The 25,143-nt window shown below is 39.0% G+C and overlaps 1 protein-coding gene across 8 annotated transcripts in view; it reads right to left on the reverse strand.

Moving 5' to 3' along the window:
* The window catches only part of NIN (ninein), a 92,446-nt gene that overhangs the window by 20,734 nt on the left and 46,569 nt on the right, over nucleotides 1–25,143 (reverse strand). For 7 of the 8 annotated variants that reach the window (XR_013993279.1, XR_013993280.1, XM_081047319.1 and 4 more), the window contains 15 exons: nucleotides 21,222–21,368; nucleotides 20,586–20,753; nucleotides 19,848–19,984; nucleotides 19,386–19,526; nucleotides 18,970–19,144; nucleotides 15,067–15,177; nucleotides 14,593–14,682; nucleotides 12,780–12,918; nucleotides 10,380–10,501; nucleotides 8,742–9,247; nucleotides 5,679–7,805; nucleotides 4,280–4,405; nucleotides 4,098–4,167; nucleotides 2,330–2,545; nucleotides 1,242–1,355 (listed from right to left, as the gene is read on the reverse strand). Coding sequence is in view for 6 of the 8 variants with exons in the window: in XM_081047319.1 (XP_080903445.1) it covers nucleotides 1,242–1,355; nucleotides 2,330–2,545; nucleotides 4,098–4,167; nucleotides 4,280–4,405; nucleotides 5,679–7,805; nucleotides 8,742–9,247; nucleotides 10,380–10,501; nucleotides 12,780–12,918; nucleotides 14,593–14,682; nucleotides 15,067–15,177; nucleotides 18,970–19,144; nucleotides 19,386–19,526; nucleotides 19,848–19,984; nucleotides 20,586–20,753; nucleotides 21,222–21,368 (4,389 nt within the window). In the remaining 2 variants the exon portion in view is untranslated. The remainder of the gene's footprint in view (nucleotides 1–1,241; nucleotides 1,356–2,329; nucleotides 2,546–4,097; nucleotides 4,168–4,279; nucleotides 4,406–5,678; nucleotides 7,806–8,741; nucleotides 9,248–10,379; nucleotides 10,502–12,779; nucleotides 12,919–14,592; nucleotides 14,683–15,066; nucleotides 15,178–18,969; nucleotides 19,145–19,385; nucleotides 19,527–19,847; nucleotides 19,985–20,585; nucleotides 20,754–21,221; nucleotides 21,369–25,143) is intronic. The other variant, XM_081047324.1, reaches the window with a different exon arrangement.

Here is a 25,143-nt window from a genome sequence, read left to right on the forward strand (position 1 = left end):
TTGGTAACAACAGCTTTGGGATACTGATACACCAAAGAAGTGCCCCATGAGTTTTTTAACTTCCGGAATGTTTATATGGACAGACAGCTTCTGTTATGGCAGAACAGATGGACTTTGCACAGCAGCATGTGACTTGAAATGCTCTAAAAATATCAATTAAATCCAACTGGTCGAATGTGCCATTTAAGGCCACTGTTTCCGTATTGATTTTCTGTCTGGAGGACCTGTCCATTGGTGTCAGTGGGGTGTTGAAAACCCCTCCTAAGAGAGTGTTACTGTTGATCAGCATGTGACCTGAAAAGGTTCTTTTAAATCACCCATTAGGTACCCGTACTGTCCTAGACATTATGAGAGACACACATTTCCTGCGAGTCTCATAAGCCTATTAGGAAATCTAGACTGATAGGAGGCGGTTAGAGAGCAGCACAAACATAACATCTGGTGGTCCAGATTCAATATTTCAGCACTCAGGGGGGCACACCTTTACGCTCACAGGCTGAACAGATATGAGAAAGAGCTGTATAATCTAAGGAACTCATAATATTAAAGTAATGCTTTGGTGATGCAAATAAATAACATGGAACTAACTTCTATTATAAATCAAACTGAGAGTCCTGTACTCACTCAGGGGAAAATTCAGAATAAAGAATAAAATAGGACAATGTTAAGAATATAACTTTAAAGTGATCCCTCCTTGATACTTCAAATTCAGTCTTTGAAAATTTGAAATAGGCTTCTTAAAGCCAAATTCATAAGTGAGACTGCTTCCCTGATAATACTCTAGAACTTACTCTTATATCTTAGATAGACGCTTCACACTGGCTATAAGAAAAAGGGACAAGAAGGACCCGCTTCACCTGTGTCTCACGAATCTGGGTGAATAGTTATTAAAGTTATAAGCATGAAAGCCACCTTCCTTTTAGACAAACTTACAATGCTTTATCACCTGGTCGAAGAAAGTAGAACAACAAATTTCTGAAACTGAAGTAGTTATGATTCATTTATAGTCACAGAATTTCAGTCTACAACACAGTTACATAACTAGAACAATATTTATTTAGAGACTTAACAGTGGGAGCCTTTATAAATAGACTTGTACTGTGAGTCCTCAACTTTACTAAGCAACAAGCTAGTTGACAGGATTCAGTGAAAGGACATTTGGTGGCTAGAAAAGCCAGACCACCAGGTCCACACTGGCCTGTGAGCCCCGCCTCCCCTGGACCCTTCTTGAGCAGTCTTACTTGTTTCAGTTTCTCCAGTTCATCTTTGAGACGGAGATTTTCCTGTTCCACAATACGAGTCTGTATTTTAACTTTGGAAAGTTCTGCCTCCAGGGAAGACACTAAAGTAGAGGACTAAGGAAAAAATTTAAAAGTCAAATAATATACATATTCATTTCGTCTGGGGAAACTTACTGCCTTCACAGAAGGCAGCGTTAAGGTATAAATTCAATGACAAGGTTTTATGACCATTCATGTTTATACTCAATGGAACAAACTAAAACTATCTTTTTAAAAGACTTCCCACACAAATGGCATGCACATGATTTCTTGGGTAGTTTTTGCAGGTTTTTCTACTGTAAAATCGCTATCTTTCTCTTTGGGGGACATATTTTGAGACTGTGCAAATCATGTTTCTCCTTCAAGTTTCGCATATTAATTTTAGTGTCTATCAGTGGATTTTTGTCAACAATTATTACTCTGGTGCTTGCCTTATAATGATTTTCTATTTCCTTCTTTCTTTCCACATTAATTGGAATTCTATAAAGAAGACAGTGTTTCTCTTTCATTTATTTACTTATTCAGTTTTTCATATCAGTATGGATCCATAGATATTTATTTGTTTTTTGCCATGCAAATTTTAAAAATTCAACTTTTTTACCTTTTTTTTTTTTCCTCTGGTTTATGAGTCGTAGTTAGACAGCCTTACAGCCTTTCTCTACACCAAGGCTAAAGATGAATTCACCCATGTTTTCTTCTAGGACTTGCACAATTTTTTTTATATTTAGACTCCCAATCCAATCAGAGTTTATCTGTATGATATGGATCTAATTTTATCTATTTCCAAATGTCTACCTGGTTGTCCAGACACCACTTATTAAAAAGTCCATCTTTACCCCAGTGATTTGAGCGGCTACTTTCGATATATACTGTTTCCATTTATACTTGGGTCTAATTCTAGACTTTCTGTTTCACTTATCTGTCCATTCATGTGCTGGTACCACACTGTTTTAATTATTAAGACTTTATGTGTAAGAAATTTAACACAAGCATTTCTTTTATTTCTTGGGATCTCCTCCAGAAAGGCTCATGGTGGCTACAAACTATACCTGTACTTTACAGTGTTCCAGTTCTTCTTTCAGATGAGACTTTTCTGCTTCCCATCCCTCGGATGTGCTGTGTCCTGGCTCTTCATCCTTCTGGCATAGCACTTCTGCCAGCCGCTGATTAAGTTCTTGCAATTCTTTCTGATTTTGAGAATTCTTTTGGCTAAGTTCTGTATTTTCCAAATCCAACTGTTGGTTTTTGGTTTTCAATTCTGAAATCTAATTAAAATTGAGATAAGTTTCTAAAAACTAGTTACCTTACTTCTGCCAAAAAAATAGATTTAGAAACTAATTGCTTTCCCCTCTATGTATAGACAGTTATACACACACACATACACACTTAATAACAGAACTAATACACAGTATTTATTACAAATTCAATCAATGAAGAAGTGATAGACAGTCCAATCCCACTCCACACCAGTAGCCACTGCTCACAGCTGGATACATATGCCTCCCTCCAGATGGTTTTCTGGGCATAGAGAAAACCCATATGTACACAGATATGTTTTTTCTTCTTTATAACAAATGTTTGAATTATTTCAGATGTTTGGACAGCCTGCTTTTTCCATGTACAATATCTTACAGACTCATATTTCCAAGTCAGTGCATTTTAGAAATCACCACGTGCTATACTTTTTAGTGGCTGTAGGGTATCCCATGTGTCAAGACATTCCATAATGCATTGAACCTAATTATGAAGAAACTAAAACAATCTTTTGGAAAATTCATTTACACATGGTAGCATTTTGTATTTAGGATCTTCTTTTTCTGTTGTTGTAGAAGTGGGGCTGCTGGGTTACCAGGTATGTATATACATTACTGTTTTGATAGATATCCCCAAAATGTCTTCCTCACAGTGCTACCAATTTACAGTCCTATCAACAAGAGCTGAGTACATTCATTTCCTCACCCCCTTTTTAAGTATTAGATGATGGCAATCTTTAATATTTGCTAATCCGACAGGTGGAAAAAAAGAAACCTCATTTAATTTTCACTTCCTAATCACTAATGAGGCTAACCATCTTTTCATTTGTTCTTCTTTTCTGTGACTTGACCATTCATATCAATTATTAATTTCTCAGCTGTCTTTTACCATTTGTTTGTAAGTGTAGAAAATATATTTTGGATGTTAACACCTTATCTATTTCAAATACTCAAAGTACTTTCTTCCCAGGATGTTCTTGTCTTTTGACCATTTCAAACAGATTCTTAAATGGCCTTCCCCTGCACAACAGCATGCTGTGAGATTATACAAATTAGGCATTGAATGGCATAGCTATCTGAATAAATCACAATGCTGTGAAAAGATATACTGACTAACTGGTATTCTATATCTGTGAAATTTTGTTTTTAACTTTCTGCTTTTAGTCATGGTGAGCAAAGAGGAAGGAGCTAACAATTGAAACTACACGAGGGACAGAGCTAGTATTACATGGGTTTGGTTTTAGAGGTATTACCTCACTATTCCCACTGATTATAAAGTTTGTATTAAGCACTCAGAGTCTAGAAATAACATATACACTATTACATCTACATCCACAAAAAATAGAACCTAGTTTCTAGTCACCAAAAATTCACCTACTCACAAAAAATAGAAACCTAGTTTAGAGTCAGCATGAGGTGAGTTTCCATTTGTAACTCCAGGTTTATAATCTCACCATCACTAGGTACATGTCGTTCCAGTAGCATGTCCTAGAAATTTATAAATTCAAAATAAATAAAAATTTCAGAATTAAGAAACACTGGGAAATATTTAGTATCTCCTTACCTGTTTCTTTAGATTTTCAACCATCTTCTGAACTGCAGCTTTTTCCTCTTTTATAGTTTCTATTTTTTGCCTAAAGGGACAATGAAATATATAACTTAAGAGTCAGGGTTTAAAAGTTGAGGTGAAATAGTTTTAGTTCTTGCAAACATGCCTTAAGAATATTTAAATATACTATGTCTTACCACATTTCTTCCTGAGAGCCATTTAATTTCTCCAGTTGCAGGTTAGAAATGCTATCTTCTTCATTTAAAGTGGTAATTTCATTTCTCAAAATAGAATTTTCTTCTTGAAGCTTCTCAGATTCATATCTGAAGCAGAGATATAAAAAAAAATAATTACAACAAGGCAGTCATCTGGCATCTTTGGAAAATACTTTCTAGTAACTTCCAATGAAACAAGTATTCCATGCCAGTTAAAAAGAGAAGTCTAAATTAGTAGTCTCTTAGTACTTGGAAATCAAGTTATGGCATATTGACTTGTTTCTTTTGTGAAGTAAGAATTTCACGAAAAGACGTTAGGGAAGTACAGCCAGAACACTTGAGCATGGAGACACAATGCCCACTCTGGTTGCTGATTTTCTCAGTGGTAAGCATACTGGTTTGAGCAAATAACTTCATTTGTCTCAGTCTCAAGTCCTACCTGCTTCAAAGAGACCAAAGCCATATTATTAAGTTGTATTAGTTTTAGTTTTAGGCCTCAGGGTACCTAGAGCAAGGAAATTCACTACATAAATAGAAGGGCCACAGTGAAATATACACACTAACGGTTACTTTGGGATTTTTTCCATCTCATTATATTCTGATTTTTAGAACTAAAAATGGTGTGAAGTAAGAAGAGGAAAAAATACATCCAGAATTAAATTATTTTGTTTTATTTCATTAAGATATTTCAAACAAGATCTAACATTTTAAAAGTTTTTTTAAAAAACCAAATTTGCTAGAAGATTATTGCAATCATATTTTATAAAGTCAAGTGAGCATTGGTTCAAGTAGTTCATTTTTATCTCTATTTTTAAGCATATTTATTAGAATCTGATAGCTCCTCAATAAAATTATATGTCCTAGGATAACTTCCATTGTTTACAGAATATTGGCATGTACTTCAAGTGATGTAAGTGAAAATCTAAGCCACAAAACACATTTGTCCTATATTAGTATAAGAAGAGAGTTTTCTACCAAGCAAGTTAATAATACAGAAAAGCATTCATTCTCACATAACGTGTTTCATCAAAATAAGGAAAATAACTAACATTTAGCAAAAAGAAAAATCTATCCAAATGAAGTGCTAGAACAGCTAAAGACTTGACATACATTGATGATGCATGTGGTTAAACAGCAAACACTCCATTATGAACTTACACACCCCAGATAAATGACATTTATTTCCTACAGAGGAAGGGAATGCCTCTTAGGCAGGGTTACTCTATTTGTTAATACGACACAGAAGCACAAGGAAGTCTAAAGTACTGCTCTCTCCTTGAAGACTAACAGGTTAGTTTCTCTAGGTACAGCAAGCAGCGGAAGTTAGATTTGGCCAGGTGCTCTGTGGGATTCCGTGAAGGTTAGAAGGTACATACGTTACCTCAGAAGTTCAACTTTTTGCTGCATCTCACTGCACGTGCTTTGCAAATCATGCATCATTGCCTTCAGCTCTTCCTCCTTTCCTCCTTGAGAAGGTATATCCTTTTGCTTAACTAAATTAGTGACTCTCTCCCTCAACTTCCTAGTCAGCTCCTGCAGCTTTTTTTTCTCCAGTTCTAACTCTGCTATCATGGCTTGACGCTGAAAATGTCTGTCTTGCAGGCTTAGGAGAGCAGTGTTTTCCTCCAGTATAACTTGGTTCTGTTCTCCAGGCTTTTCTCGATGTGTCCGGATTGTTCTGTGTAGCCAGGCAATTTCATGTGCTTTTACTTTTTCCAGGGTCTGTGTATTCTGCTCAAGGTACTGGTTTTCTTGATAATGTCCTTCTATAATATGGTGTACATTCATCACCTTCGGCACACATGCGTCCAGTGTCTGATTTAGTTCAACTGCCTTTTCATCAGGTTCATCGTCCAAGTTCTCTACGTGGGTCTCCCACAAGGAGAAGCAGTCACACCGGACCACTGCTCTTTCTTGCAGCTTCCCAATCTTGCCCTCAAGTCTCAAAACCAGAACATGCAGATCCTCGTTTTCTCTTCTGACCTCATCATAACTCTTTTCGAGGCTAAGGAATGTTTCGGTCACTTCTTCAACTTTCTTTAGCTCAGCCTGTAATCTCAAAACTTCTGAAGTGAGTTCTTTGTTGTTTTCTAGTGCTTCATCGTAGCGTGTCTCCACCACTCTCAGCTCTTCCTGGAGACAGTCGTTTTCTCTACTAGCATCTTCATATAACAATTTGTACTTGGGAGAAGTCTCAGGGATTCTCTCAAGCACATTTAGTTTCTTTTTGAGCACAGAAACATCAAACAGGAGGTCTCGTTTCTTTTCAGAAGCTCGATCGCAGTCTGCATGTAAGATCCTTAGTTGTTCCTGAAGTTGACAAACCTGATTCTTTAGGTCCCAGGTTTCAGTCCTGGTCTCCTCACTATTTTCAAGCTCAGAAAAACTCTCTATTGATGCTTCAGACTCCTCTATTTTGACCTCCTGTCTCTGAACAGAGCTCGTTCCTGTACTTTCCAGATCCTGAACCTCATCATCTTGCAGATCACTCAGGACACCTTCTATTTGCTTCATTCGTTTTTGCAGTAAAAATGGCTCTGTTTGTTCCACAGAATTTCCAAAAAATCCAGTAGCTGACTTCTCTAAACAAGAAGACATAACTGATCCTGGCTCTAATTTTTGCAGCCTCTGTTGCAATCTAGAAATTTCAGCAGCCATTTTCACATTTTCCTTCACTGCTCGTTCGTGAGCTCTCTGCAGGCTTAAGAGGACATCTCCATTCTCTTCCAACAGCCGCTCTCCTTGCTGGAGCAGGGACATGGCTCCACTTCCTTCTGCCTCCTCCCCTCCTATTTCCTGGCAGCCATTCTGAAGTCTGGAGGGAGAAGATGCCACCTGCTGCATTTCCTTAATTTTATTCTGAAGCCGCGAGATTTCTGTGCTCATCTTGGCTCTGTCTTGATCTGCTTTCTCACAGGTCACTTTGTGGATGTTCTCCAGGACCAGAAGCTTGGACATCATTTCCTGCCTCTCCTGGTCACGTTCCATTTCTAGCCTTTGACACCGCTGGTTGGCCAGCTGCTCCGAGAGGCCTGTCTGGCACAGGACCTGCTCGCGGTCCTTCAGCTCTCTGTCGTGACTGCTTTTCAGCTCAAGTACTTGGTTGGACAGTAGGCTTTGCTGACTTTCAGACATATTTCTTAGATCTTCCAGGTCTTTGAGTAGCTGCTCTCTCTCAACAACCATGCTATTCAAATGTTCTTTATATGTGTTCTCCAGCATCTCTCTCTCCTGGGTCAGGACCAGAGAAGTTGCTTTCTCTCTTTGGAGAGTCTCTTTAAGCTGCTCCTGGGCTTCTGCACACTCCTGGGTCAGCTCATCTTTCTCAAACTCCCACTGGGCTCTCTCTTCGTGCTGCTGTTCCAGGAGCTCCTGAAGCTCTTTGCGGTAGTGCCCCTCCAGGCTTCGCAGAGCATTTCCACATCTCTCAGTGACTTTCTGACAATCCTCCTGAAACTGGGCTTCTATCTGACAGGTTCTTCTATTACACTCAATTTCCATTTTTTCCCTAAATGTGGTCAACATACAGTATTACTAAAACTGCCATCAATTCCAGAAGCAAACAAAAAAACATTTCCCATGCACAGAAGAAGCTGCAAGTCAACAATTTAAATACTTTCTAAATAAAGATGGTTTTCGCTTAATCCTTACGTGATTATTTATACTGAGAAGGGATTTCATTTCTGAGAGCCAAGAATGGCAGCCATAATTCATCTAAAAGACTTAGCACTTAACCTTTTTTCGCATTTAGAAGGAAAAATTGGAAACCAAATTATCTGGCCCACTCTAGGATGTATTTGCTTTTGGACTTTTTAATCAAAAACTTAAACAGATATTTCACATTAAATGATCCAATGCATATTAATGTAACCTCTCACTTGGGAAATGTATAAAATTCTGTCATTTTAATTAAGTATACATTGGAGGATAGTAATCATATAAACCGCACATATTAACAAATTCATCATGTTTTTGCTTCTTATTTAATGAAGTAACACTGAATTCAACAGAGTATGAAGTGCCAAGGCCCTCAAATGTACCTGAGATTTCATGTGAGTAAGGCAAGCACAAAGTAGTGTTTCATAACTCTGGGAGGAAACCTTCCTTTACCTAGAATCTAGTTTATAAATAGTCTTTCTCAGAAAACAACAGGATTGAACTAGGAAGGAACCACATTGACGATAATCTTATGCTCATGTGTAACCTTAAAAGATACAAGTCAGATACAAGACATACTTTATGCTTAAAAAAAAAAAGTTTCAATAACCCCAGGGTAGTCCTATGTCAGCAAAATGGCAAAACGGGTTCAAAAACTAAAAAACCCAAATCCAGTCAATCAATGGGTTATTATGCCTCTGATTCATCAGTCTCCTTAACTGACTGAAACTTCTGACGCTCCTGAGGGACAGCACCCCAGGTTGCTCCATTTCCCCCGTTTTCTTACCTTCCCTCTTGAAGTTCCCTTTGGTGTTTTTCCCAGAGCTCTTTGCGTAACTCCTCTTTCTCAAGAGTGTGCTTCTCCACTAGGCTTTTCAGCTGCTCCTGGTGAAATTGCTCTAGTTCCTGAGTCAAGCCTCTCACCTTCTCTTCCGTCCAGGCACCACTGTGAATAAGTCCTTCCCTCTCTCGGTTAAAGTTTTCCTCCGCCCGCTCCAGTTTCTCCTTGAGCTCTGCCTCATGCTCTAGCCTCAGCTTCTCCTGCAGGAGAGTCTTTTCTTCATCCCACCTCATTTGCAGTTGTTGTTTCTCCTCTTCGTGTCTGCAGGTAGTCATATGTTGTGACTCCTTGAGCACCAATGCCTGGCCCTGAAGTTCTGCAATTTGATTTTTAAGGTCACTTATTTGTTTTTCCAAGATGTGCACTTCATTCTCATACTTTTGCTTCATGTTCTCCTGCTCCTTTTCAGAGGCAGCCTTGGTTTCACCTAGCTGCTTTTCATAATGGTGCACCTAGAGTCAGAAAGCAAAACCACCACGGTGTTATTCAATTCAAGGCCGTGGAAATGCGATGGGGGCAGAAGTGCTTTTTTGCTACAAGATCTTCCTCAGTTTTCCCATTTTGTTTTAAAGTAACAATTCAGAAACGCATTAAATAAGATATATTTAAGTCAGGCAGGGTTTGCTTTCCCTTATTTTAACTTGGCTGAATCTTATTAATTTCTGAACAACTCTATGAAAACTGACTAAACCTTCACAGAGATAGCATTTGTCTTCCCAGGCATCCTTTCCAACTGCAAACTTAGGGTCTTAACATACTTAATTAAACTCATATATTGATTGAACACCTTTAAGGCAGTTTAGTTTGCAGGCCTGGTGGGGACACAAAGTTGGGTAAGACTTGTCCCTGCTTTAAGGAGAAACCAGTCAAGACATGGTTATGACAAATACAAACATGTATGCTACAAGGCAGAATAAAAAATATAGAAAGCATAGAAAAAAGAGGTACAATAACCAGGGGATTCAAAGGAGGGAATAATCACATTTGGTGGGGGAATTCAGGAATTGGTTCATGGAAGAGGTAATATTTGATACAAACTCTGAAGGGTAAGTAGACTTTCAAGAGGTAGAAGGAAGTAATGATACAGCATGTAACAGCATGAGCCAAAGAGGACATTCTGATGAAGAACAGCAAACTGCCTGCTTTGGCTACAGAATAAGTTAACTCAAGGAAATGGTAAATGAGAAAAATGGAAAAATAAGTTGAAGCTAGAAGGTGAAGGGTTTGGGAGGCGAAGACTCAGAACTTGTACCTAATTTAGAAGGTAATATTACATCCAAAGGCTTTTTTTCATGTTAAGACTTTTTTTTTTTTTTTTTAACAAGTTGGAAATAATGTAATGGGCATCAGGTTCCATGTTTGCTAGAAAACATATTACATTTTGGAGAAATTCTATGAGGAAAAGGCCTCGTGCTTGGTCTGTGACACCATCCTGAGAAAGTGGGCTCCTGGCAGCCACCAAGACACAAGAAGAAATGTATTGACAGTGCTGCTGTATGACAAAAAAGAACTTTGAATGTCCTACATACAAACGCTTGTAGAGCTTAAAGAAATTAGAGAACAGGATTGATATGAAGGACTTACTTTATCTTCAAGCTCCAGTCTTAGGTGGCACAAGTCCCGGTGATGACGTTCTTTCATCTGCTCGATGACCAGCTCCGCCTCAATGCTCATATTCAGTGGGTTGCATTCTTCAGAACCAAGCCCTGAAAACACATGACATCTGTTGACCCTGATCCTTCAATAACACAACTGGCATCTGAGGAGGGACATCTAGTTTAACAAAGGAATAATTTTCAGGCTAAATTGCCAAGATGAGCTGTACTAGGAAACAACAGAAGCCAAGAGAAGTCTCTTGTTTTCAAGCACTTGGGAAAACAAGCAAAAATGAAGGTGAACAGATTCTTTCATGGACGGGCAGTGCACCAAACCTTAACAGAATGCATTTTTTCGAATGGTAGGTGGGGGGGTAGATGTGGAAATTGTTCCTTAAATGTGATCTCCTCCTAATGAAAATGCCCTGGAGTGAGGTAGTTTGGTCTAACCAACTAGCCTTCTATTCATCCAACAAATACTGAATAGCAAAAATTAGCAGAGGGGCAATGTGGCAGGAGAATGAATGACCAGCATACTTGCTGCTATGCCTTGAGGTGTTCATTTCATATCCAATATATCCAATCCACCACTCAACATCACAATCCACCACTCAACATATCCAATCCACCACTCAACATCACAGACGACTGAGTACTGTAATATTAACTTCTTGTAGTGCAGGTGGAGCCCCATCTTAAACTATCAGCTAATATTTTTTTTTAAAACTGATAAAGACTGACTGGGACTTTAAAATGAACATAAGTTGGGAGGGTCTATGGGAGGAGCTAGGGCTTACGGAGGAGTTCTCGCACCCTACATAATAGCAAGAACACTACAGGAAGAACTCCATGTTTACAGTAAAGTTCTGTGGTTCAACTTGACTTCCCTTGACTTCCTTTTTCCTTTATGTGAATAACCCTCCATCTTGGCATGCAGGCCAGCGTGTGTACATGGCTTGCCAGGTCTGCATGCACTGGGCTGCAACCCTTTCTTTTCCCTGAATAAATCCTTTTTGGTGACAAAATACCTAGTCGATACTATTTTTCAGCCAACAAAACAAACAGGGCATAGGTCAGGAACACAGATATTGGCAGTTTGGGGAAAATTTCTCAACTCATCCAAGAGTTCACTTTTGCTATTGCTCACGATGATGACTGAGAAAGACACTGAAATGTAAAGGGTTAAGTTGGGGGCTGAGCTAGTACACAGACAAATTGTCATGTAGAAATCTCTTACGGCAGGGGACTCAGGAAGGTTTTCATGTGGGGGTACATAGGCAGATGGGAGAAAGGCGTAAGTCTAGCATCTGGAATTGACAGTTTTGCATTGAGATTTTGCTTCAGATGTCATGGCATAGCCCCAACTAAGAAGTGATACTTGGGGTGTAAACCACCCCAAGATGGTACAGCTTTACGTACTCATGAGGAGAACCCCCCCAACACTTGGTCACCTATGGAAAAGTTCAGAAAAACTTCTGAAATGTATCATATCATCAGTTGAGCTCCATCCTTACACTACAATGAGGCCACAGACTCAGAGCAAAGGTCTTAAGGCCTCTCCTTGTCCCCTCCCCAACCCCCTATTTATTCTAGAATACGTGAGGAGAAGACTAAACAACCCTTTCAAGAACCTGTATTCCTGTAACAAGTAACAATGGACAAAACTATTTACAACTGGAGAATCAACACAGGAATGGAAAAAAATCAAACCACAAGGATATTTGCTTTACTTAAAAAAAAAGAAAAAAAACTTATTAGGAGCCCTTTCTGAAATTCAAACACATTGAAGGAAAGAGGCTTGCGAACAGGAGGGAGCAAAAGAGCTGACAATGAATGTAGGAGGATTCCCAAACAACTCTGCCTTCCTAACTTGCCACTCAAAATCTTCCTCAAAGGCACAGGCAAGCAACACTGATTTATCTGATTTGTTGTTTTGCAGAGGCAATGCAGACAGTTAGCACAACCTGCATAAGAAAACCAAATTCTGTGGTTTCTAGCTGGCCTCCTCTCCAAAACCATCACCATACCAGCTAGGCAAAAGGGAGGCTGGAAAGGGAGGATTCAGCAATAGCTCAGCCAAATTCTAACACTCCCAAGGCCTGGATTCTCAGACTTGTGCATAGTTTTTTTTGAAACAAATCAAATATCCTTGTGGTTTGATTTTTCCTTTACTTTGTTGATGCATATAAAAATCAGATGGAAATATTCTCATAAAGACTTCAAGGACAAATGAAAAAACAGACCACAAGTGAAACGGCTCAAGAAAATAGTATTGCCAAAGTCTTTTTTATTTTCAGTTGCCGAAGTTTTTCAATTTTACATTCAATCATGGTTCTAAAAAGAAAAGTCAATGCAGAGATTCTGAAAAGATAGGATCTGAATGGCTTACCCTGGTCAGGTTCAAGGCAACCACTGTTAACATCAAGTTCTTCTGACAGTGAGTTCTTTAAGGGAAGTCTGAAAACTTTGCCTTGTATACGATATTCTTCCAGCTCAGACTGGAGTTCATCCACTTGGTCTTGTAATACCTGGATTTTAAAAAACAACACAAGTCTTATATGTGACAGAAAAATCACAAGCAACAAAAGAAAAAAAAGATAAATTGGACATCATCAAAATTAAAAACTTCTGTGCTTCAAAGGATATCGTCAAGAAAGTAAACAGAGAACTCACAGAATGGGAGAATTTTTGCAAATTATGTATCTGATAAGGAACATGTAATTAGAATATATAAAGAACTATTACAACTTAATAATAAAAAGACAACCTACTAAGTATTAGGCAAAGGATCTGAATAGACATTTCTCCAAAGAAGATATATCAATAAGCAAATGAAAAAGTACTCAACATCATTAGCCATCAGGAAAATGCAAATCAAAACCATAATGAGATACCACTTCATATCTGCTAGGATGACTACAATAAAAAAGACAAACAATAACAATTACTGGCAAGGATGGGGAGAAATCAGAACTCTCATACTGGTGGGAATGTTAAATGGTGCAAACCCCCTGGAAAATGTTTGGCAGTTCCTCAAAAAGTCAAACATACAGTGATCATGTAACCTAGCAATTCCACTCATAGGTATATACCCAAGAGGAATGAAAGCATATGTCCACACAAAAACTTGCATACAAATGATCACAGCAGTGTTATTCATAACATTCAAAACAATTCAAATGTCCATCAACTAATGAATGGATAAATAAAATATGATATAGTTATACAATGGAATATTATGCAGCAACCGAAAGAAATGAAGTACTAATACATGCTACAACACGGATGAACCTCGAAAACATTATATATTGTATGATTCCATGGAATACAAAGAACAGGCAAATCTATAGATACAGAAAGATTATCAATTGCCTAGGGCTGGGATCACGGGACAGAGTACAGCTAGGAGGAGTGGGAGTTTCTTTTTGAACAACTTTATGAGCAACCGCATAAGGAGGTGATGTTTCCCTCATTTCTGCACAAATGCAATGTTCACCTGTGCAGTTAGAACTCTTTATGCTTACCTTGTTAAAATAAATAAGTGTTTGTGGTTTAAGAAAAAAAAAATCAAATTCCTAAGCTTAGGAGAGTTATTTAAAAAAAATAATCAGATTCCCATTATTTATACAACTTTTTTTTTCTTCTCCTAGGAATTTGTAATGATTTACTAGCTAAAGATTTGAGTGGTTTCTGTCTCATTTGCATTTTGTAAATAAAATAATGAATGTATTCAGAAAAACAAAACCTCACAGGAGAAAAGCAAATTACATCAGATTAGGTCTTTAATGATCAATCAGGAAAGGCTAATTTTGTGTAAGCACATCAATACTAACACACATTCCTCCACTCGGAATAAAAATACCTGTATTTTCCTCTAAGCCCTGGCAATTTCCAACCTAGATAAAGCAGACTTAAACGCAGTTTGTATGATTCCCTAATATTTCAGGATACTACAAATAATATTAATAACTAGCATTTGGGTTAAGTGCATACTACGTCCCAGGCTCAGTTCTAAGCACTCTGTCTACATATATTCACTCATTGACTCTTCACAACAACCCTTTATTTTTACCATCTTATAGATGAGGAATTGGGGCACCCACAGATAAGTGACTTGCTCATGGTCACACACCTAGGAAACGGTGAAGCAGGATTTGCCCCCAGGCACTCCTTCACTTATGAAATTCTGTTCAGCCACTCACCCTGCACTGCTGCTCATATTCATTTCTCATCTGTGTCAGCCTCTCTTCTTGCAGAAAGAATTCAGCACTGCTGGGATCAAGATCACCAAACTAGAAAAGGAAATGGGCAAAGCTGTCATTTTTCCCAGTGTCCTTCTTTGACTTATAACATACCAAAGACCCCAGTTTCTGGGGTTCACCCAGTCTCTTGAGTATGGCTAGAATGTGACATTTTAGCAGAAAACGCACCAACAGGATGATGGGAAGAACATACTAGAGCAATGTGTTCAACTAAGGCCAGGATCATTTCCCAGTGCCATGCAGTGTTTCCCTCACATCCAACCTCTTAAATTATATCCCAGCAAAAAATGACCACTTCTGTTAGCCCCCTAAATAATTCCCTAATAGAAACCATCTTGGTGGCCTTGCTTCTGCTCTTCTGAGCAAACTACACTTGGGGCTGCATATTAGGAAATCAAATTTACACAGATTTACCTTTTCTGCTAACACATTTTCCAAATTCCGCTGAAGCTTATTTGTCAGATTCTCATATTCTGCCAACTTCTCTGCATTTTCCAGAAGCTCATTTTCTAGACGACTGTTTTCCTGAAAAAATTTGGGGAAAATAGGTGCAGATTAAAAAATAAGCAAACCGTTGTACCATTTTATAGGAGGCATAAATCAGTGCTCTAGATTGAGAAAATTTGTTCATTTTGCACATTTCAGATGAGACAAAAGTAAATATAAAAAAATTGGTATTTATCTTATAACCCGAAAGTCTGCCTCCTTTTTTTGATCTTACCAATCTGTGCGGTCCCATATGCAGCCACTAGTGGTCACACATGGATACTGAGCACTTGAAATATGTACAGCAAACTGAGATGTGCTGGAAGTAGAAAATACCAGATTTCTGAATTCATAGAAAAACATAAAATAGCTCAATAATAATTTTTGTATATTGATTACATGTCAAAATGATAATGTTTAGAGATACTGGATTAAATAAAGTGATTTAAAATTAATTTGACCTGTTTCTTTTTACCTTTTAATGTCGCTATTTGAAAATTTTGTAAGAAAACATAGGTACTAAACTTAGGAATCTTGGGTTCAAAGAGCATTTTATGAATGACTCCAAAGGAAATGGAAGTAAAAGTTAAAATAAATGAATGAGACTATATCAAACTTAAAAGCTTCTGCACAGCAAAAGAAACCATCGACAAAATAACGAGGCAACCAACTGAATGGGAGAAGATTTTTCCAAATGGTGCCTCCAAAAAGGAGCTAATATCCAAAATATACAAGGAACTCATGAAACTCAACAACAAAAAAACAAACAACCCAATTGAAAAATGGGCAGACGACCTGAAGAGACATTTCTCCAAAGAGGATATACAAATGGCAAATAGGCATATGAAAAAATGCTCAACATCAGTAACCATTAGAGAAATGCAAATAAAAACCACAAGGAAGTATCACCTCACCCCAGCAAGAATGGCTATCATCAACAAGACAAATAGTAACAAGTGTTGGAGAGGCTGTGGAGAAAAAGGAACCCTCATACACTGTTGGTGGGAATGCAGACTGGTGCAGCCGCTATGGAAGGCAGTGTGGAGTTTCCTCAAAAAATTACGAATAGAGTTACCATATGACCCAGCAATCCCTCTCCTGGGTATCTACCCCAAAAATCTGAAAACATCTATCCATAAAGACATGTGTGCTCCAATGTTCATTGCAGCTTTACTTACGGTGGCCAAGACATGGAAACAACTAAAATGTCCTTTGATAGATGAATGGATAAAGAAGTTGTATATATTCACAATGGAATACTATTTGGCAGTAAGAAAAGATGTAATAGTATCATTTGTGACAACATGGATGGATTTTGAGATTATAATGCTAAGCAGAATATGTCAGACAGAAAAAGTAGAGAACCATATGATTTCACTGATATGGGGTATATAAAACTGAAAACAACAAAAGAACAAGACAAACAAATGAAGGAAAAACAACTCATAGACATAGATAATAGTTTAGGGGTTACCAGAGGGTAAGGGAGAGGGGGTCTCTAGAAGAGGGTAAACAGGATCTAATATATGGTGATAGAGGACTGGGTTGTGAACACACAATGTGATATATAATGTATTACAGAATCGTACATCTGAAATCTATGTAACTACTAACAATTGTCATCCCAATAAACTTTAATTTAAACAAAACAAAAAGAAAATTTGAAATTACATATATGGCTTGCATTATATTTCTATTGGACAGCATTGCAGTGGAAAATTCAATGACACAAAAAAACATTCTCGACATATTGTCAAATGAAAGAAAACTGGCTACAGAACAACTTGTTCAGATGACAGCAAAAGAGAAGTCAGAAAAACTATAGAAAGTAGAATAAAATCAATTTTCATTTAGTGATGTTACAGTTTAGTTTATATTTAATTTACAATTTTATTTTGGTTTAGAGATGTAAAAGCTACATATTATAGGTTTTTCATAATTGGTATGTTTAAATTATTCTAATAATAAAATAACACATCAACTGAAGTCCACAAAATGTGGGCGTTTTTTTCTGTGCATATAATACTTGTTAGAGAGCTTTCCACTGACATTTGTTAAAAAAGAAATGAAATAAAATCACACAGACGCGCCATTTGACATGTTTTCTATTCCAATGTTAAAGGATGATTGGAAGAACATTCTTTTCAAAGAGCGTTTTGCCAAAAGAATATAGAGCCAATATATTTTAATACATTCCAGTTCACACCCTCACACAGCAATATGGAGTAAAAAAGTATGTGCTTGAAGCATTAAAAAAAATACTACCCCCCACCAAATGCCAAGTCTATTAGATCGGCGCAAAAGTAATTGCGGTTTAAAAGGTTAAAAATAATTGCAAAAACCGCAATTACTTTTGCACCAACCTAATACAACTCTCACCTTTCAAGGTATGTCTAAATTTAGATGTCAAAACACTGAGGAGCAATCTCAGTGTGTCGAGCCTGTGCAGGTACTCTGGGCCTGAGGAATCAGATGCTGTTACTGACCGCAGGGAACGCAGTCTGGACTGAGGGGAGGGAGACAGATATGGATACAATTCCCTGTGACGCAATAGAAAATACCCTATTTCTGGCAAGAAGAAAGTGACATGGGAACAAAAAAGTAATTTGGCTTGCAGTGTTGGAGAATGCAGTGAAGGAGTATGAAAGCCCTCTACGGAACTGAGAGGACTGATGGTGCAGGGGGTTGGGGGCATGGCACTGGGGGTTGCTGCCAGTTCCTGGGCTCAGAAAGGACAAGCCCCGTTTCAGGGCCTTCAGGGCTACCACACTGCACTTTTACAGAGGGTAACAGTGTGACTGTAATGTTCTTTAGTAAGGTGACTGGTGGCTCTATGGAGATTGGATAGATAGAAGAAAGGCTGCACATTAAGACCACTGCGAAATTGTGACGAGAATTTTGAACCTATTTAGAGCCTGTGGAAATGGAGAGGAAGTGGGTAAATCTGAGAGGCATTTCAGAGCATGAACAGGACGTAAGGGCTGATGAGTGAGGATGACTGAGGATTTTAGCTTCTATGACTTACCGCATTTGGTGATATCCACTATGGAGAAAATTCAGGAGAGGAAGCAGTTAGGGAGCGAGGATTAGCTCAGTTTTTGATATGTGGAGTTTTGGGAACCTTTCACAACCTCAATGATAGTGAATATTCCATACGTATTGTTACATTCCAGATACTGTGTAAGTAGTATCTCATTTAATCCCCCTATCAGTGCCATGGGGTAGGCGTTATGATAGTGCCCGTTTTGTACACTAGAAAACAGGTTTGGGTAACTTGAACAAGGTTTTCCAGTAAGTAGTGGTATCCAGAGTGGAACCAGGCAGTCTGAGTCCAGAAACCCCACCCCCCACCCCATCACTAGACGACACTGTACATATTATCTGGTGTAACAGTCCAACAAAGAGAAGGACCACGTCCTTTACTGAGGCATAGGAAAGGAGAGGAGGATGTAAAAGGGAAAAGGCACATTTGGAAGCGGAGGAGCAAAGCTGATGGGCAGTGTGGCAGGAACAAGGCCATCTGCTAACAGTAAGGGGTATGGGAAGGGCAGAGAGGGAGAAGGCACCAACCAGGTGCCAAACAGCCCTGAGAACCCAGTGCAACTTCAGCGGGGGAAGAATAAGACACACTAATCAACACTGTTGACAAACCAGAAGTCTGGGTACTCCTGGAATCTAGATCCCAGTGTCAATTCTGGTCATGCCCCAGGTGGGTAAACTGTCAGGAGCCCTCGGACTGAGCCCTGTGCAGACCTGCCCTCTTACAGAGCCGCACTTTCCCATATGGTATCCCCAGCAGGACACAGACCACAGAGCTACTAGGGTGATTACCTTTAAAGAGAGGGCAAGGCGGTCCCGGATATAGTTCTCTTCTGTTTTTGCCTTTTCAATTTCCTGCTCAAGTTCCAAACGCTGTTTGCCCACCTGTTGCATGATCTGCTCTCTCTCCTTTCGGAGTTCGTGCTTTAAGGCTGCTATGCGCTCCTTGTACTCTTCGTCCAATTTCCTGTGAGGAGGAAAGACCGATAAGCTGCCATCAGATCCTTCAGAGATCCACCAAAAAATGGAAACACAGAGTCACAGAGATGGGAAGCAACTTGAGAATGTATCTAGTGTATCCTGCTTTCCTTTAGCTTAGCCACAGCCAAGTCACTGCAGACACGTGTGGCCAAGCAGGCCGGCAGGCTGAGCCCCACTGGCCTGGGCCAAGGTGGTGGAAAAGGAGGGGCCTGGTGCTACAGTTGCACCTGAGATTGTGCTCATTCCGTCGCTCTATGGCTGCATGATGATCGTCCACCTCTGAGGCCATTAGAGACTTCAGCTTCTCAGCTTTGTCCAGATCTGACCGTAGCTTCTCTTTTTCTCTGACCACTTGATCAACTCGCTCCCTAGAATCAGAAATAAATCAAGTTAAAGGGAAACGTCTCTCAGCAACATGCAGACTCCCCTCCCAAAAAGCTCTCATCTGACTTGCTTCAATACAAACACAAAACCAAGACAACCAAAACCCTTCCAACACAGACATTCCACAGCTTCCTTTAAAAACCTACATGCAAATCTAAGCTCTACCTCATTTTCACAGTAAAGGGATGATAGGAGATTAACCACATTTGCATAGAGAATAAAGGAATGTATGTCACAGGCATCTGAATGACCTGCTGGACAAGTAGAAAAGGGAATGGAGCAGGTGATCCTTCCCCCCAACTCACAGCAATTGCCGGATCTCAGCTTTAAAGCTGGCCAGAGCTGCCTGGTGAATGCCATTCTTGGTGACCAAAAGTTCATTTTCAAGAGCCAGTGTCAATTCTGTCAAGTTGATGTTTCCATCAAGGCTGAAATCCAAGGCCTAGAAATCAGAACAAGTTCAAGACAATCACAAGTTCTATCCTCTGAAAGCAGAAAATGGGAAGGCTAACAAACCTAGAAAACTGAATTTTACAGTCTAGAATATGGATGATTACATTTCTTTAGTGATTGCTAAGGAGCACTCTTCAATCCAGAATATAACTAGGTTTTCTTTAAGGAAATGCTATCTGGAACTTTAAATAAATGCAATGGTATAATTCTAATCTTTACCAACTAGAGATCAGTTAAGAGCATTTCGTTTGTCAGTAATTCAGGGGTTAAAAAAAAAAAAAGAAAGTAGACTCCTGGTTAAAGGGGGTAGGAAAAGTTACTTCTTATCTTTGAGATCTTGTGAATAGAAGAATCATTAAGGAGAAATCAAATCAAGTCACAGTTTCAATAAAAACCAAAACAAAAAACCTGGAATTATAATTGATGTAATACAGAATTGTATACCTGAAATCTATGTAACTTTACTAACAATTATCACCCCAATAAACTTTAATTAAAAAAAAAGAAATAAACGTTTTCTGGGGGAAAAAAACTGGAATTTTTCAACTCTTCCCCAATTTCTCATTTTTCTCCCTCTTTAGCTGCCGCACCTTCAGAATTTCCTGGCTGTTCTCAATGCCCTCTTCCTGCCAGGTGTCGAGTATTCTCTCTACTGATGCATAGCCCATCCCATCATCCAGGCAGGAGAAGACCCGAAAGCCAATGGTACTCATCATCGCTGATGGGGTTGTGGTACGTCGTCCACTCTCATCGAAAGACTGGAAGTAGAAAGAGATTTGAGCAGGCATTTCAACAAGATTTTGGTCAAGACTAAAATTAGTCAGTCCTGACCACAAAGAGCAGAGGCACATTTCTCTAACTTACACTGCTAGAAAAATGACATGCAGTCCCTTTGATCTCGTTTTTTCCCAAGTTGAGTCAAGAATGCAAAGTTTATCAACGATTGATCTGGTAGAGAGTTGATTGACATTAATGAGATGTGTCTCTACTTAACACTAGGGTTCTTCTTCAGCTAACATTAACCAGCATTATTAATAGTCTTCCCACTCTCTATGGTTATTTCTCAAAACCCAACGTTTCCTTCCCAATGGTTTGGTCTTTCTTTCTTTTTTTTTGCTTCTCTTTCTCCTTAGTATTTTTCTTGAAACAACAGATTAAGTCATTAGAAATTATTCAAATGGGTTAACTTCTACTCCTAAAGAAACCACTTCTTATTTATTTCTTACCTGCATGGAGAGGTGCCTTTTCAATTGTCTATATGGAGTAGATGCTGATGGGGTAAGGGATTTTCCATTTTTGAACAAGCCATAGAAAAAATCTTCTACACTCATTGTACCATCAGGATCAAGATTGTGGAAGACTTCCTCAAGCATCTAGAGAAGGGTAACCATATATTTAAAATATTTCACTAAAAATAACACAAGGCCCAAAGTACACTTCTGGCCAATAGAAACTGGCACCACTGTTGATCGCCAGGACTCCAGAAATATAACATGTCCCTTTATTCTCATTTCACTGAATTTATTTTCCTTTCCAGTAATACGTCCTTCCATCTCACACAAACTGAACAAAAGTCCATTTTCAACATCTTCATAATCTTTACACAATCTAGCAATTAACTGTTTTTCTCTTTTACTCACATTCGAACATGTAATCTCTAATGTTACTACACATTATTCTCACAGAGTAAAACATTACTTAAAAATATAAAGATACAGTTTCCCAGTGTTGTAACAGTAAAAATTCGTTAGACATTAATTGAGCCATTATACTGTGGTGACTCTACCATATTGTGTTTATATTGAATTTTTGAAACTGGTGTGTTAGCACAGCAGAACTTAGTCTGGACAGATCGCAATGATCTAAGAGTGTGGGTCTGAAACCCATGACTTGGGATTTAGAATGTTACTTGGAATAATACTGTATGTTTTGGGTTTTTATTTGTTTTAATGCTTTAGTACAGGAGAAACCAAACTTAGATAAAAAGGATTTTGTGTGCATGCAAGAGAGGGTTCCAAAAGATGTCAAGAGAAAGGAATTTTGCCTGGCTATTTTGTGCCCTTTGACAGTAACCAAGTAGTCCTCATCATATAATTGGGGAAGGGGAGACTGGACTACACAGTCCCTTCTAGAGGCTTGCCTAGGAGATGGTTTGTTCCTTAGCTCAAGAGAGGAATGGAAAGGGGAATTAAAGCAGATGAATCATTGACACCACAAAACAGGGAGGGAAGGCAAAGACCTCCTTCCTCCTGGCAGTCAGATTCCTCTTTATTTGGGGGGCTAAAATTGTTCTATAGGGACGTGTCTCCAATGTACAAGACAGAAATCACCCAACGGTCTTGTTAAAATGCAGACTCTGATACAGTTAAATCTGGGAATGGGGCCTGAGATTCTACATTTCTAGCAAGCTCTCAGGTGATGCCCATGTTGCTAAGTAACAAGGAAGTAGAATAAACAACACATCAACGCTTGTTGCATTAGAGCTTACAATTAATTTGGTCCATTCTAAGAAAGACCTCTTTATAAGACATCATCAAATTTTCAATATTCATTTTGTAAGTCTGGAGTATTGCTAGGATTCGTGTCACCTCAGAATTGTTGGTTTTATTCTGTGTGAAGTGCTTGAGGCATTTCCTGTATCTCAAATGTTTTTCCCCCAATTCATATCCAATAGGAAACATCTGTCTCTATTCTTATGTTTATACCCCTTCCTCTGCAGAGGACTCTAAAACAAGAAAACCATTCTAAAGAATGGAAATCTTTGGCAGAAGCAACAGTTTCTAGTAGAGAATTGTGTCATGAAACTAATGAAAAGGTACTGTGGGCAAGATTCTGACGTCAAGATCCCTTAGTGTCTTGGTCTTATCAACCAAAAAAACACTCCCACCGAGGACTAGGCTTTCAGGAGCATTAAACCAGAAGTCACAGGAAAATCCAGGTGGACTGACTGCAGTTAATAAGCATGTCTTGGCTCTCTTAGCGCCACACGGCTTGGGCTTGTGACCCTGGCCAAATCAATGCACAGCTTCCAGACCACCTACACACCCATCACCTCATCCACTCAAAACGGGAGAGCGAGCGGGTCTTCCCAGTTATTGCATGTGGGGTTGCAGGCAAGTGGTGAATGAAAAGGAAGTGGACGCAGAAGAGGGTGGATGAGCAGGGTTGGGCTGAAAGGAATGTAAGTCAAATAAGCGACAGGGGCACCACTGCAGCCCGTGCAGGAGCCAAACCCAGAACCGTGAGGACATTCTTACTCCCCATGATACACCAGCCAGGTCTTTGGATGGTTGATTTCCCAATAAGAAAGTTGCAAAATAGTGCACTAGAATAGGGACCATGAACCCAAATATCCAGAGAGGCCAGGAAGGTGATGTAAACACATGGGGCAGGATGGTCCTGAGACCTTAGAAAGTAGTGCCACTTAAGGCAGTGAACTGAATGCATGAGTGCGCTGTCGTGTCCAAAGGAGCGAGGCACTTCTCGCTGCCAGCAAAATGGAGCCAAATCTTCTGATTTTCAGAAAAATGTCCTGATTTTCAAAGGTGCAGCAAGAAGTTCGATTTTTTAAACATTGGACAGGCCACATAAAATAGCCTTTGGGTTATATTTGGCAACTAGGGTGACAGTTTGCCATCCCTGCCCTACAGATGTCCTTGCTTTTGGAAAGCAGAGTACTAGTTACAGGTCTAACACAGCGACTCCAGCTCCCCCTTCATGGGAACGGCAACAAGCAGCAGTGAGCTCACTCTCTTTATCTACGAAATGAGAGGGTGACTAAATCTAAAATTGCTTTCAGTTGTAAAATTCTAAGATTCCAAAACGTATCTTGATGAGATCATCTTGAACTTTCAGCTCTTCTGTGGTCCAGAGCTAATAATACAAAGTACTATAATATTTCATGATTTTGGGGGGGTGTTGGGGGACACTAAATAAAAGCTATATTCCATAAGCAATCCTTTACTCATCTTTAGATCAGAGGAAAATAACTAAATGTGTTACTTCTTTTCCCAGGTCCTGGAAACTCCACCACAAAAGATGAAACTCCCCGCAAACGATTATAGTTTATTCCAAGAGTCGTTCTTAGATAAATAATCCAAGTTTGTGCAATATTTCTTGGCAAAAACAACCCAAGGTTCTACATAGTGCATGGGTTTATAATTTAGGAGGACGCATTCAATTTTATGATTCCACAGCCACCACTGAAGAACAAATGAACACCAAGCCATGAAAAGTAGTCAAAAGCTATATAACGGTCACACATACAAGGAAGAAGGGGTAAAAAAATGTTTCTGCAAGCCAGGCTACTTGGAAGCTTTTGATGATAAATCTCTTTCTGGTTTAGGAAAATAATACCACTTATCCCCTGAGCAAAAAGAAAGCATGGTTTCAAATATCATTATAATCAAAGATTCCCAAAGCTGCAACTGTAGCCCTAACCTCTAAGTCCCTTATTTTCGGCTCTTTGAAAGACATATCTTGGAATCATTTATATTCTTACATTTCACGACTATTCATGTGCCCGGTCCTGCCTGTTCCCCACTTAATTTTTCAGAAAATGTAAAGCTCAGAATTGTACCAAGCAAGAATCTTTGGGGGGCTCCTTCAAGACTCTTCTGCGTATCTTCGAAACCACCAACCTACCCTTTTCCATTTCCTCACGACTGGAATGTTGTGATGGCTCCTGGATGGTCTCCTAACCAGAGGCTCTCTTTATACAATATGCCCCATAAAAGAAGCCCAGACCATCCTCAGAAAGTCAGTTTTTCCTATATATTAGTCAGTTTTCTGAAAAACCCAAGGATGATATTGAGATCTTCTCTTAAAAACTTAAAACTCATCTTCCTGGCCTTCAAAATATTCTTCCAACTCAAATCTACTGAATTCCCTGCTTAATCCTTCCTCTATACCTTTCCCACATTCCTATTTGGAACGCCACCTCTACAAATGTATCTGGCATCATGGCTGCACTGAGCTAATGTGATAATAATGGGGGGCAAAGTGCTTAGCACTAGTAAGTGCCAGCTATTGTCCATTTTTCTATTTTAAAACACATGAGCTCCTCAAAGACAGAATTTCATGGCTGACTTCCTAGGAGAAAAAGAGAATGGAGTCTCTAGAACATGCTGCAGGAGGCCAATATATGGC

The sequence above is a fragment of the Rhinolophus hipposideros genome, assembly GCF_964194185.1.
Source record: "Rhinolophus hipposideros genome assembly, chromosome: 5".
NCBI lineage: Eukaryota > Metazoa > Chordata > Mammalia > Chiroptera > Rhinolophidae > Rhinolophus > Rhinolophus hipposideros.